This window comes from Paramormyrops kingsleyae, chromosome 2 (assembly GCF_048594095.1).
Source record: "Paramormyrops kingsleyae isolate MSU_618 chromosome 2, PKINGS_0.4, whole genome shotgun sequence".
Classification (NCBI taxonomy): Eukaryota; Metazoa; Chordata; class Actinopteri; order Osteoglossiformes; family Mormyridae; genus Paramormyrops; species Paramormyrops kingsleyae.
In genome coordinates, this window is record NC_132798.1 from 32,350,774 (window position 1) to 32,365,320 (window position 14,547).

At 52.5% G+C, this 14,547-nt stretch overlaps 1 protein-coding gene across 2 annotated transcripts; it reads left to right on the forward strand.

The window, feature by feature from the left end:
* Positions 1 to 834: 834 nt before the first annotated feature.
* On the forward strand, positions 835 to 14,547 carry LOC111844142 (uncharacterized). Of its 2 annotated transcripts, none has more exons than XM_023812323.2 (7): positions 835 to 1,456; positions 6,808 to 7,643; positions 8,894 to 8,945; positions 9,318 to 9,429; positions 10,415 to 10,569; positions 13,332 to 13,514; positions 13,589 to 14,547. In XM_023812323.2, exons 1-7 carry the CDS (start codon positions 1,376 to 1,378, stop codon positions 14,174 to 14,176), a joined length of 2,007 nt encoding a protein of 668 aa, XP_023668091.2. In that variant the 5' UTR covers positions 835 to 1,375; the 3' UTR covers positions 14,177 to 14,547. The 2 variants fall into 2 exon arrangements, with proteins under 2 accessions (XP_023668091.2, XP_023668093.2); XM_023812325.2 differs by having other exon boundaries at positions 835 to 1,294.

Consider the following 14,547-nt stretch of genomic DNA (forward strand, 5'->3'; position numbering starts at 1 on the left):
ATGACATGAGGAGAACATGCAAACTCCACACCCATGGAACCCTGGCAGAGATATGGGTTCGAATCTCTGCTAGGGTTCCATGTGTGTAGAGTTTGCATATTCTCACCATGTCATCGTGGGGTTTTCTTTGAGTACTCCCGTTACTACTATACAACGCTTTATTTTTAATAACAATAGTTAATAGCTGTATAGTAGTAGTGTGACCCTAAGTGGTTGAAAGACGGATGGATGGATGGATGGAATAATAACAACATTGGTTCCTGAATCAATTGCTTCATTGTTCCATCACCTGGAATAGGAGTAGAGTTCCCAGTGTTTAGATTGACCAGTTTCTCTGTTGTAGACGTTTATTCTCGTTCAAGAGAAAAACAAAGAGCATAATTAATTATCAACTTAGTGCAAGTTAATGAAGTTTCCACAAATGAAATGAAAAAAAAGATCACCTTGTCTATAAACAACTCATTTGCAGTAATGCTGTGATTTATTAACATCCAGCGTTTTAATTTTCAAGTGGCCGTAAAAGAGGCGACTCATAGTTGAACATGAAACGATTACTCCACCTTCTGACCTTCCCGCCCCCAGAGTTACTCCTATCCTAAATGACCCCAGCTATTATATTTCAAGACTTGGTAAATAATAAACGAATGAATAAGTACAAAACCCATTTTGTCGACACTCAGGGTGCTTTTTACGAGTTTGGCGATTAAGCTGTTAAGATAAGTTGAACGGCATGGAAGGGTGTTCCGTCGCGCCATGCACCGGAAATTAGCGAAGGTAATTAATATGACCCAATTGCATGAACCACACGTGGTCCACATTACATTTATTCTTGGAGATTTTCACTGCATCCAGAATAAAGCGAGCGAAAATTGACTACGCTAGTCTACTTATGAAAAAGAATAACAGACGCAGCTCGACAAATGGATTGTACTAGGAAAATGTAAAATGCACAGTCCAGCCATTAACAATGGGATATATTACAAGCACTAAAACATACAGTAGCAAATATACGTTATAACGTAATTAAAAACTAATAGTTCGCATTATCGATACATGTTTAAATTACAATTAAAATGACTTAATTCAAAACAGAATTACTGTTAACAAATCCAAAGAAATTACATGTGGAAAGAAATGTTCAGGATTCATTTTGTAGTTTCCCGACAATGCATATAATAGTTGTGTTTTTCTCAACATTACAACACAAAGTAGTAACGCTCGGGGACTGTGACAGCGCCATAGGCGCGCTCCACTCACGCTTGCGTATGCACGAGGGCGCGTCGCCGCGTTTCAGGTGAATGGGGAGAACGGGAGCGTGCGGCTGTCGGACTGTTGCTCTGTCCTGTGCGCTGTTCTGCGTCGCCAAGCTGAGAAAATGGCCAAAAACACGGCAAGTCGGGCGCGAGTGATAGTGACAGCGTACCTTCTGCTGGTCACTGGGGGGGCTGCGCAGAAGGTGAGTGATGGGGAGTCGCTTTTTCTTGCATGTCTGTTATTTTTTTCAGAAATCTTTGCGAGCAAGCACAATTAAGTTTCACCCAGGTTTGTGGGTTAACCTGTGTTTGTGGCTGGGAGATAGTCGTAATTTTGACTCTTTCACTGAGGATATAATGTATTTTGGCGTTTGATTGAATCTCCGGCTTTAAAGCACGCATCTCGTTCTCAAAAACGCTGCGCAGTTGCACGTCGGCGGCGGCGGCTTTGCGCCGCATGATCGTCCTGTTGAGTATGTTTCTCAAGTTTGGAAAAGTAACTAACCCGGTGTGATCGAAGTGTTTAACTCGGTTTCCCACATCAGCCGGTACGTCAGGTACCGCATTAAGTATACGACGGGTCGGTCTTTGACACTGTAGTGTTTGATGACATGTTATCCTGGCGTTCCGGTCCGGTCCGCTTCAGATCCGTCCTTAAACTGGCCAGGTTATGTAGACACTTGGATGAAAGATACTTTTCTTTGCTCTGTGTCCTTTAGATGGCGAGTTGTATTGGAGATGAAAGCTGTAGAGGGTGATCATTACGCCAGTGTTGGGGATGTGCATTAGTAGTATGACCAAGGTTTGGTGTTTTGGTGGTTCCTTTCACTCACACTGGTGGTTTGGGTCTGTCATGCAAGCCATGCTAATCGGCACAGAGTAACCTCTAACCGCGCATTAAACGTGCGCATCGCGGCTTGAGCCGGGCGCGCGGGAGGCGTGAGCGTGCAGTTTGCAGGACGGCTTCTTCCCACTTAATCATTTTCATACATGTGGTTCGCCCCATGTTCCTGCTGACTGTGTGTGAGGTCTCCCTGGCTAGCAGTCACGCTGCGGTCTCCCAGGTGTCGGTTCTGTCCGGGTTTTGGGTAAGGCATCTGGTTCGATTGTGTGACGTTTAGTATGTGGACAATACTTTGCCCAAACAGCCCTGCGTTGATTATAAAAGCTTCAGGTTCCATCCCAAAAACAATGTAATAAACTGACCCTAGTGGCTTCCCACAAGCTCTCCTAGCCAGTGAGTGAGGGTCTGGCAGGCAAAAGAGTGCATTCTTCACATTTTGCTGTTTTTCACCAGCATCATCCCCCAGAGACGCTTTGAAAGGAGAGAGAGATTTTGGGTGGCCGAGGGCTTTGCACCTCCTGCTACAGCTCTGGCTGCTGTCTGAAGCAGGACAGCAGGGAGTCACCCTCTTAGTGGATGTTCAGGACTTGGTTTAAGCTTTTTGGTCCGTAACACAGGCCCATAATAAAGGGTCTCGGGTGTCACTTGGGTCTGCCTGTAGCTGACGGCCGGTTGCGTCCCAGGAGTGTGCATCTCGAGCCTTTGGCTTTCATCTTCAGGTTCTTCACACGACTGGCAGAATGATTACAGCACGTTGCACAGTGGTGCCTCCTACTGTGAGAATCCATTTGCTGTATCCCCCCCCCCTTGCCATGATTCTCACCTTACTGCCCCCCCCACCTTGCTGAGTGACAGCTTGGGGTTTTAATTGCAGAATGGAGGCCACTATTGTCATGACTATTGTCACCCCCCCCCCCCCCCCCCCACCCCGTTTCAGGCAAGCCAGGTGAGTCGGATGGCTGATGGCAGGATGGCTCCCCCCTTGCCTGTGAAGGGTCACCTGGCCCCTTGTGTCCCCCTCCCCTTCCTGTGGTGGGGACAGCAGGGACATAGGTCACTGATAATGTGAATCTGAGTGGGGGGGGGGTCAACTTTTGTCTCCCGTTTGCATGAAAATGCAAAAATGGGGAATCTGCTGAAACCAAAAAGGTGTCAAAGATGGGGGTGGCGGCGTGTTTGGGGCCTGTAGTGATGTGCGTGGGGGGGGGGGGGCTGCTGTTTGTAAAGTGTGCCCAGGCGACCGGTGGGGATGGGGGCACTGACATCATGGGACAGCTACGCCACAGGACCGGGGGGGAGGGCCTGTGTGTCAGGCTGTGCTGTGGTGCTGACGCTGCTCTTAAAGGGCCACGCCTCCCCCCCCCCCCCAGGACAGTCAGGGGGTGAGATCACAGTGTACCCTTTATAGAAATATCTTTGCAAACTTCTGTAATTGGCACCTCTACCGCCCCCCCCCTTCATGTTCTGTATCATATTTACCCTGCCCCCCCTCCCACGGGCAGTATGATGCAGCTCTTGCTTCTGTCACTTGATAACAGGCCAGCAGAAGCCCTCCCCCCAGTGTGATGGTACCTGTCCCCCATGTCCCCCAGTCTTGACCTGCTACTGGGGGAAGTCCTGGTCACGCTGCTGTTGGCAGAATGACTGGATCTCTGCTGAAGTTGAGCCTTCCCTACCCTTCACCCGAAAGGCGCCTCCCACCCTTGGCCCCCCCAGGTGGCTACAGTGCGAGTCTCACTTTTCAAAAGCAGCAAACAGCCTCCCCTGTCAGGGGCCCTCAGTGGGGTGTGTGTGCGTGCGTGTGTGTGCAGTCTGCGAGGCTGGCGTCCTGATTGGGGGGCAGCGGGGGGGGGTGGTGTTGCTTAGAAAGCATGGGGGCAGCTAGAAGCACTGCGTAACGCACTCAGGCACTTAAATTGGCAGGAATTAAACAGAATTAAAACCTCAAGAAAATAAAGGAGAATAACAGGAAATCTAAGCAGCCGATGGGGGCAGTTTAGTTGCAAACGTTAATCTGAGTGTTAGATCAACCGGTGCACCAGAAGGGTTCTTCTCTGCAGGATGGATGAGTGAGCCTGTGGATGAGTGAGTCCCCTGCGAAACGACACCTTCCCTTCATGGTGTGAAAACTGTTAAATCATGGAACGCAAAGAGCGCCCTGGACTGGGCGAATCTCACACGCCGTGTTCTGGAGACGGTTTCAGCGAGCCTTGAGCAGACTGCACGCTTTGTTCTGATCTCCAGCCGACAGCAGCAGACCTTCAGCTTGACGAAGCGCGGCACGGTTTAGAAAAGGCCGGTTTACTTTCTTGCAATCCTGCACATCCTGGTAGCCCCTAACCCGACTTTAAGTGACTTGGAGTAACACCCTTCCGTCTCCCGTTCCTTTTAAGTCAGTATCTGGGTGCACTGTACCAGGCTGTCACCCTGCTGCAGTCAGTGACAGCCTAAATTCGTCACATTGAGCTGGAGAAGAAGTACAGGCCATCATGGGAGAAACCAAGTGCACTTTAAATAGGGGGGTTGTGAGAACATCGCCCCGTTTCGTGTCTCTCGGTCTTATTCACGTCCGCATGAACTATCCCACCCAAGCAGTTCAACTGGGGAGAGCCAGTCACGTTCGGCAAGACTGCTTTGCTACAATGGCATTAAAAGAACCCGTTATCCGCATTCTGGCCGCCAGACCCCCGTGGGAACATGGCGTCCTTGATTAATTAGTGCTCGGCCAGCGTGAGCCAGTGATGTAACGGAGCTGAGATGCTTGGCATCATAAGAATGTGCCGCTCCAATTATAGGGTGTCCTGCCTGGCCTATTCGTGTGTAGTGTACCATGCTCAGGGCTCAGGGCTCAGGGCTCAGCATACACCCGTTTGTGGGGTGTCGCGGTAATTACAGCACCGCCCCGTCCTTGCCAGAGGGATAGCACCGTGAAGCTCGCTCAGGAACGATACATGCCGGCCTCCCGGGTCTTTCTCCTTCCCGCTTCAGTAGCGTTTGTTTTCTAACTTGAGGTGGTGGGCCGCCGTGAAGCGGGCACACAGCTTTAACGGCATCAGAGGGTGCTGTGGGGGGCTGTGTGGGGGGTGGGGCCTTTGGGCTTGCTTACAGGTCGTGATCCACCACGCTGAGATCCATGTTTGATCTACTGCTTCAGCATCACGTGAAACATCTGGACCTCAAGGTCTCCCGTGTCTTTGTTTACAGACCTCGGCGGACTGTGAGCAGCCAGTCCACCTCTCCCTCTCTCCCTCCCTTTCCCCCTCTCGCTGTGCAGCTGTGTCTATCCATTTCGGGGCCGGTAGAGAGGAGACTGACATTTTGACTGCTGTTCCGTCCCCTGAGTGAGTCGTGTGCGGCAAGGGCGCGTGGAGACCTCCCGTGAGAGTTATTATTTCCTGTTTTGCCACAGAGGGGCGACATCACCCGGTCTGTGGCCACCCTCTCCTTCCTTCCCCGCCAGTTTCCAGCATATAGATGGACAGGCCAGTAAATGCCCCAGCTGGCTGTCCTGGACAGACATCTGGCCACCATTAGGGCTGGCCGCACCCCCCGTCCCCCGCCCTGCACCCTGCATGCCTGGGACACATTACTGGCTGTGTGTTTAGAATTGTTTCCCTGGGGTTGCCAGTGGAGCAGCTTTCATCCCTCGCCTGAGGGGGATTGAACCCTTCAGACCCAGACGGTGTCCGCAGCCAACCTGCGTTTTATTACCAAAATGCAGACGTGCCGTGGCCCCGTGCAAGCGGTCGGCTCCAAGTGCTGGAACCCCCATGATTCGGTCAAGGGCTCGACGGAGGCTCACAGCAGGGGAAGGGAGAGCGTAGGGAGGGAGGGAGGCTAATGTGCGATGCAGGAGGAGAGCTGCGAAGGACAGGCCACTAGGAATGCTTTGAAATTCAAATCACAAGGCAGACACGCAGGCAACATGTCTTCAATTAGGCCCTGGTGTTTGGTACTCAGGGATTTGGGGGGGGGGGGGGTTCAATAACAGCGCCCGTCTGCTGAGAGCGTAACAAGAGATGGGATGTGTGGGTACGTGGCCAGAGCCCCCGTCCCCTGGGCTCTGCGTCAGGGTGCTGCCCCGATGTGCCACCGGAGCGGTTGGCAGAAGGCTGCTCCGAGGTCGCGAGGCGATTTCCGCACCATCGTCATCACCTCTGCAGGTGGCGCTGTTGCGAGTTGGGTGGGGTCTCGTCAGACCTTGAATCGCCCATCATTTGCACTGGAGTGATGAACTTGGCGGCTCGTCTCTGGGTACAAGAAGTAGCGTAAGAGGACGGTGCTGGGATTATGACTTGCTGTTGAACCCTTGGGCGAGGTACTTGAAATGCTGACTTTGAATGGATGGGAGGCGTGTCTTAGGGTAGACGTCAGCTAAGTAAAAGACGGGTGCATCATCACGCCCTTTCGGGGGTCCTGAGCACTGTGCTGCGGCCCTATCAAGGGATCAGTTTATTCCACAGGAAGGGGAACCGTCTCCAGGATGTTTGTGTTTGAACCATCTTGTTTCAATGACTAGGAATTATTTCCACAGACAAACAATTTTAGGTTCCTTGGAACTGTCGGTCAGTGGGTTTGAAAGTGGGCTGAGTGGAGGGCATCTTTATTTGGCATGTGAGCCCCTCCCCGCACGGGTTGGATGTCCATCCTGCCGCATGGGAGTTTGGCTGCCTTCATCCACACGTCATCGGCTCTCCCTTCTCTTCCCAGGTCTACTTTGGCTGCGGGGCCGTGGTGGATGTGGTGGACACTCAGGGCCTCATCCTCTCCCCCGGCTTCCCCTACAACTACTCCTCGGGGTCGCACTGCGTGTGGCAGTTCTTTGTGCCTGCGGGCTACCAGTTGGTCATGGAGATGTTTGACTTTGACGTCTTCGAGACCCCGAGCCGGGGGAGGTCTGTGGATGAGGACACTTCTGAGCCTGCCATGCCTGTTCAAGGGGATCCTGCTCAGGGTGACATGCCTGTGGATGAAGGACTTCCTCAGACAGCCCAGAATCACACAGACATGGACGCCCGTGATCCTCAGCAGGAAGACGTCAAACCAGTGGTGACCCAGGAGCAGTCCAGACTCTCCCCACCACTCGCACATCCTAGTACTCAGCCGGCGGGTTCCAGGGGAGATGGCGACCCAGATCCCGAGGGGCGCCACACCGAGCCCAGGACCCCCTTAACCCCAATGTCTATCTGGGGGGCAGGGGAACTAAGTACAGGGACCCCAGCCATGGACTCCTGCCCCCATGACGTCCTGTACATCTCAGATCTGATCACCTTCTCCTCACGCTTCTGCGGCTCCAATAACCCGACAGGCCGTCAGCTGGTGTTCGGCTCCCCCAAGGAGATGGTGGAGGTCATCGTGGAGCTGATCACCACCACACACTGGGGCCGTGGCTTTGCGCTGCTCTTCCGCTACCAGAACCGCAGTGATACCAGCGACCAGCGTCTCCCAACGCCTCCTGCTGGCCAGAAGGAGACACTGCTGGCTGCAACTGGTGGCACAGCCTTCTTTATCCTAGTGCTGACCGGCGCCCTCTGTGTTATCTTCAGGTACTGTCATGCTGCGTTGCACGGAGGCCTTCGCGATTCGCCCGCAGGCCCCACGCGGCATTTCAAAGCGCAGCGTTCCGGCCCTGAGCGTGAGCTGACCTCGCTGGCGTGGGCGGCCGTCATTCAGCATGCTCGGGTTACCGGAGGGTGGAAACGCGTCGCTTTCCAGAATGTTCTAATCCTGCCGCCCTGAGGCTCGGTGCTTACAAGTAGCCTCAACCTCAAAAGGCGGGGGCGGCGGTGGGGGGGGGGGGGGGGATTGCGGCTCGTAAAGTGTACGTTATGTTCTTCAACAAAAGAGCCGGTCAAAGAGTATCCCTGGCACCTGTGATGTGCACCTTTATGGGAGGAGCGGGGTGCAGAGGCATCGAAAATGGTCGCGTCCCAGATGAAGGTCGTCCTTCGCGATCGGAGTGCACAAACTCCCGGTTCGGGGCAACAGAGTAACCGTTCCTGGCAGGCTCTTGGCTCCGTGAGGTGTGTCAACATCAAGGGGCATCACTGGCCATGTTTGTGATACTTGAGGTCCCTCTATTCACACTCGCAAATTTGGCAGCTTTCTCTGCGCAGTTAAAGGCCACTTTATTACAGAAGCGAAATCTTTCTTCGGCAGCGGCTTCAGATTGGGGCACGGAGAGGAAGGGGGAGGTATTTTGTGGGGGCTACTGGGGGGTGAGAGGCCCAGATGTGAGCGGGGCACCCTGTCGGTCGTTCACCAGCGGGAGGCGCCCAACACACTTGAAGGTCAAAGGGCCGCCGGTTGACTGTGAGTCCGGTTTCTCACGGGGGCGGCTTCGTGATGAAAAGAGGACCGCTCAGGTTACCGCGGATACGTGGCGGCTTGACAGACGAGAGGGGCGGAGTCGCCAGAGTCATTTAAAAACAGAACCTGAGGGGGGGGGTTTCCCCCCATTGTTGGATATGAGTCATGTGTTTATCCAGACAAGGGCTCGAACCATTCGGTAATTAGGGCTGAGAAAAGACGCTGTTAACTAGACAGCTGGAGGGCAGCGGGAGCGAATGATCAAAACTGCCTTGTTTCCTTTCAATCCCTTCACGTGTGGTGGGGGATCCACAGGGAAAGGTGCGACATTTCAATCGAACCCCCTTGCCTGCCGGGCTGCCTGCCCCTCCCCTCCCGGCCCGGCCCAGTATGACCGCGTGGACTGACCTCGGCCTCTCTCGGTGACCCCCCTCCCCCTTCCCCCCGCCCCGTTACTCCCCTGATTGTGCCTCTCTTTGTCTTGCAGGCCGAAACTGTGCAGGAAAGCAGCCGACTCATTTTCATCCAACAGCTTGGAGGTAAACGGTGTTAAAAAAAAAAAAAAAAAACAGGCAGACATTCCTTAGCAGGTTTGCTAATGTGCAGGACGGGTTCGTGCCGCCCAGTTTGCCGGGCTCAGTTGCCCCGCACAGCACCCCTCCCGCTCCCTTTCAAAGGCTCAGTCCGACACACAGACGGGGTGGGGGGGATGATCTCTGCTGACCTGCCCGCATCTGTCTCCTGGGCCAGACGTTGGCGTGTCTGCCCGCGTGCTGGGGAGTGCCGGGGTGGCTGCGTGGCTCAGCGTGTAAACGAAGCCCCTGGAATGGTGGCCTGGCGCCGCCCGCCAAGTCGCAGCTGCGGGCGTCTCCACGGTCACCTGAGGTCACGGCTTCTGCTCTCGCTGGCAGGACGGTGGGCGACCCAGCAGGGAGCTGCAGCTGGTGGGCCCTCAGGGCACCGACGTCACGGTGACCGCCGATGGAGCAAGCGTGGGTGGCCCTCCCGGGCTGCCTCACACAGGTGGGGGTCTCCTCGCAGGCCCATGGCCCGGCTGCCTTTCTGTATCCTGAATGGGGGGGTGAGGGGGAGTTCCTGAGCCGCTTCCAGCAGGGCTGGCAGTGACGTCACCGGCGCGGTAATGGTGCTCTGCCTTAATTGGTGCCCCCTTAATTGTTCTTGCCCACAGGCTGGCCTTGATGGAGCGGCCCGGACAGGCGTGGCCTCACTGACCCTGCCGAGCTGTGCCGGCACTGCCTGGCCCTCTGTTCTTTCTCAGGCAGTTTGTGCCCCCATGTTCTGACCCCATGACCTCCCCCCCCGTCCCCGTGTGGCACTTCTCATGGCCCGCCAGGCTCTGCGCCTCACGTTTTCACCGCTGCAAAAAGCAGTTGTGAAAATGACTGTTGGTTGCCCGTCCGGGAGCTTGAGGGAGTTTACTGGAAGTAAGGTGGGGGGGGGGGGCTGCTGGGAAGTCAGTGACGCTCGTTTGGTAATTCCAGAACAGTCCGAGGTCTCTCTAGTGTGAGCCCCTGTGGCTGTGGTGATTAACCCATTAACCCACAACTACGGTGGCCCTGAAATACAGAAGGCACACTGAGGAAAAAGCTGTGTTTTCAGGGTCTGTGCTCTTTTGCGCTTATGTGTGTGGGTCAGATACATATTACATTGTGGAGACCACATGTCCCCACAATGTAATAAGAACCTGTTATTTTGACGTGGGGACCATTTTTTTTGGTCCCCACAAGAGGAAACTCAATTTAATAAAAAATCTGTGAATGTAATCAAAAAACTAAAAATGTGGATAAAGTTATGGCTGGGTGGGGGATATAATTGTCGTTGTTGGTATTAGGGTTTTTCCCATAAAAATGAAAGGAGAGACCCCACAAACATATGAATACAAACGTGTATGTGTATGTGTGTGATTCTGCTCTTGTGTGTGCAGGGGGGTGGGGCTGTCCTTTTTTTTTTTTTTTTTAACCATGCACCCACCTCCTATTCTCTTCAGTTTCTGGGTCCGTCACTGGTGGGCCTGACATTTCCCATAATCCTGAGCTGGAGCTGTCCTCCGATGGGCTGATGGAGCTGGACCTGGGGGCGGACGAGGTGTTCATGATTGGCACGGGCCCCCCTCTGAGTGGACCCCCCCTCTGTCCCCATACGGTGAGGTTCTGAGGACAGAGCCTAGTGCTGTCAGGAGGGGGAGGGTGTCGGGCGTTGGGGGGGCTGGGGGGGTGGATGGATCTGTGCGCAATGCTGAGACCTGCCAAGAATCTGCAGTGTGTTCGGGCCGTGTGCTGGCAGGGGTCTCCTGGCAGGGAGGGGGGCGGCCGCTGTGTGCCCCCAGTACGGTGGCCCCATCCTACACCTAGTTAAGTTCATGACAGTGAACTTTTCACGCACATTAAAAGTAAAACTGACTATTTTGTTTCTATTCATTCCATGCAGTGTCAAGTTTCACAAATGTGAAATGTATTAAATTATTTATGTTGGTATGTTTTTTTTTTTTCCTACTTGAACCTGAATGGTTTGGCCAGTATCTAATTTTTCATACCATCCAGAGATTACGCAGTATTTTAAAAAGCAACACTATTCCAGTATTTCTGAATTTCTAAATCTTGCCGGGAAAAATTGCTGAGCTGGGAGTGGGTCCCTATGATAAAATTTGGCTAAGCCCATCCATCCATCCATCCATTTTCTGCCGCTTATCCAGGGTTGGGTTATGGGGACAGCAGTCTAAGCAGGGATGCCCAGACCACCCTCACCCTAGCCTCCTCCAGGGTGTTCCCAGGCTAGGTGAGAGTTATAATGTCTCCAGAGTGTCCTGGGTCCGCCCTAGGGAGTCATCCTAGATAGATGCCTGAATCACCTCAACTGGCTCCTTTGGAAGGCTCCTTACGTTGAGCTCCTCCCGAATGTCTGAACTCCTCACCTTATCTTTAAGGCGGTGCCTTAACAGTCTGCGAAGGAAACTCATTTCTGCTGCTTGTATGCATAGTCTCACCCAAAGCTCATGAGGGTAGGAATGTAGATCGACTGGTGAACTGAGAGCTTTGCCTTCCAGCTCAGCTCCACCTTCACCAGAACAGAAAGATAGTGTCCACATTACTGCCGATGCTGCACCGATCCATCTGTCGATCTCCCGCTCCCTTCTTCCCTCACTCATGAACAAGACCCCAAGATACTTAAACTCCTCCACCTGAGGCAGCAAGTCATCCCCCACTAAGAGAAGGCAATGCACCCTTTTCCAGTCGAGAACCATGGCCTTGACGTGGAGGTGCTGATCTTCATCCCGGCCGCCTCACACTCGGCCAAGCCTAGCACAGACATTATGACAGAAGACTTCACGGACAGACCTTTGAGCCATAACCGCATCTCTTACGCCTTTGAAGTTGGGTAGACCAACATTATCCTTTCATGCACACTGGTCTTCGGCAATGGAAGATGACGTAAAATGGGTACGTGAGAACACAAGTACAGTCAAGTACACATATTGAGATTCACCCACAGTCAACACTAACTAAAGAGACTACTTCTGATTGAATCAGTTTCAAATTCATCTCTTCTTGACATTTTTCCTCATTTTTATTCATATTATCATAGTTTTTGTCAGAAATCTTCTATGAATAATTTTCATCATAGTTTTTGACTATGAAATGAACATTGGACTGAACAGTCCATCCTGGATGAAGAAACGCCCCCCACCTTCAAGTCTGAGAGATTCCTTCTTCCTCTAAAACAAGTGGCCTTTGACGGCCTCTTCCACTAACCATCTAAGATGTCCCCACCCAAAAGCTGGTTCGGAGTTAAACTGGCCGTTTATGATCAGAAACATCCCAGGGTGTGGATGTCTGTCAGTCTGGTTAACATCTGCCTTTATTAATCAGCGAATCAGCAAGCTTGTTTATCTGCTACAGCCCTTTACCAACAAGTTATCGGTTACCAGTAATAAATCATCCCCAGATTGTCAGTGTGAAGGTGTGTCCATCTTCGTTTTGAGCAGGAGTTTGTAGAATCTGGACCAAACAACAAGTTAAAAAGTCCCCATTATTATTATTTACAATGTAATACAATGTATTACATTGAAAGTTATTGTTAATTCAGTTCCTGAAATTCTATTCTATTATTGAAAATTGTTCCAGACCTCTGAATTTCAACAAAAATTTTATCAAAAGGTTTGAGAACCCCTGATAGAGATTCATGGAGCTGCTCTTCTTCTGTGTCATTTTATCCAGATTTTGCAAGCTGCTTCCACAGCTGTGAAAAATATTGCCCCCCAACCACCCCCCAATACAGATACTGTCTCTGGACTTTGTCTGTAGAGAGGAGTATGTTTCACAGGAGTTGTTTCAGTTTTTGATCATAAACATTTCTCGTCTGTTTTGGTTTCCGTTTCATTTGTGTTGACCGAACACTTGGGCCCAGGGTGCGGGGGTGTGGGGTCCGACGCCCACTTTAATAACTGCCCAGCGTACAATATTAACAGATCAGCGGTCATTCAGAGTCGCCTTTTTTAATAAAGGCTCTTTCTGTTCCAGTAATCTCTTTAAATCTGGCTTTACTATTATCCCTCAGACTAGGCAAGGCACACTTAAGCCCCAAGCGTGTCTTTAAGAGCTAATGTACTCCAGAACAAGTCAGACCCTGAATAATCCACCTTCAGCACAGCCCCATAAAAATTACCCGTGTCTGTATTAGCGGCCTGATTAATATGGATTGGAGAGATTAGCCTCTTTTTCAGAAACATAAATGATCAACAATTAAATGATTGAATACGTGTAGCTGTCCTTGCCGCCGTGATCTGTGGGGTTTATGGCTCCCTGGGAAGCCATCATGGTTGGCTTGTGTCTTTTAAAAAAAAAATCCTCTTTATAAAAGTCATGCTGCTCTTGTAACCTCCTGCTCTTGTGCTGCTGTCCCCGCAGAGAGACCGCTCCCTGCGGCACAGCGACAGCGCGCTGCCGGCCCAGCCAGACGGCGGCAGCAGGACACGGCCACGAGCCTGGAGCGTACGCACCTTCCAGGACCTGCTGCGGCCGCTGCCTCAGCGTCAGTGCGAGTGGGCGGGCTGTGGTCCCAGCAGCCCCTTCACCAAGCTGGTGGACACGGTCAGCCGCCGCCGTTAGCCTTACCTCAGCGAGTGTCGCTCGACACGTCCTTACCATTTGTGGTTTCCTCACAGACTTCAGCCAGCTCAGGCTGTCATGGCAGCAAGGCCAGGAAGGTGTTCTCAGATGGTCACCTGGAGGGTGGAGCCTCCTGTAACCACACCCAGTCATCTGAGAGCTCCGCCTCCTACCCACTGGCTCTGCCGGCTCAGAGGCAACGCCGGCTCAATTCTGGCAGCAACCTAAGGCGCTCCCTCTTCACAGCGCCATGCTTTGGGCTCTTCTCTGGGTCGTCGGAAGGCGGACCCTTCGCCCCCAGGCCGGCCCCTCCCGAGCCGGTGGCCAGGGATCCAGGGGCAGAGCCTCAGGCCAGCATGGGTGTGCCTGTATTTGCTATCTCGGAGGAGGAGGACCGGCAACCCCTGGTCCAGGCTGAGCACCTGAACGGGCAGCACCGGGAGCCCAACGGCCAGGCCTCTGGACCTGTGAGGGGCAGGGTGGAACGGAGGCCGTGTGGAGAGGGCAGCCTGCTGGGTCCCGACTCACCTGCAGTCAGCAGGAAAGCAAAGCCTAACTTCACGCACGCTGGCAACAGACAGCTGCAGCCCTTGTCGCTCAGCCCATCTGCGGTGACGTGCAATACGGTGGGCAAGGAGATGTGAGTGCATCCCCCAGCATGGACCGAGAACTCACTGTGCCACCTAGTGGCTGGAGGAGGATCATGCATTATGGTGGTTAAAGAAAAACCCGCTTGGTAAGGAATGGGAATATTTATAAAGATTTGGGGCTTATCTAAGGAAGATGTTTAGAGCTGTGAATGTTTACCTTCAATCAGCATATTTTTGTACAAATTGTCTGTTTTCATATCCTTTATGTAATGAGATTATACAGGATGTTTATATTTAAAATCATAGTCACAATCATCTAGTCCAATTACCTGCAGCATGGATTTCTGAATACAGTCAAATCTCGGATTGCGAGTGTTTTGCAAGACGATCAAAATTTTGTAATAAATTTTAACTTGATAAACGAG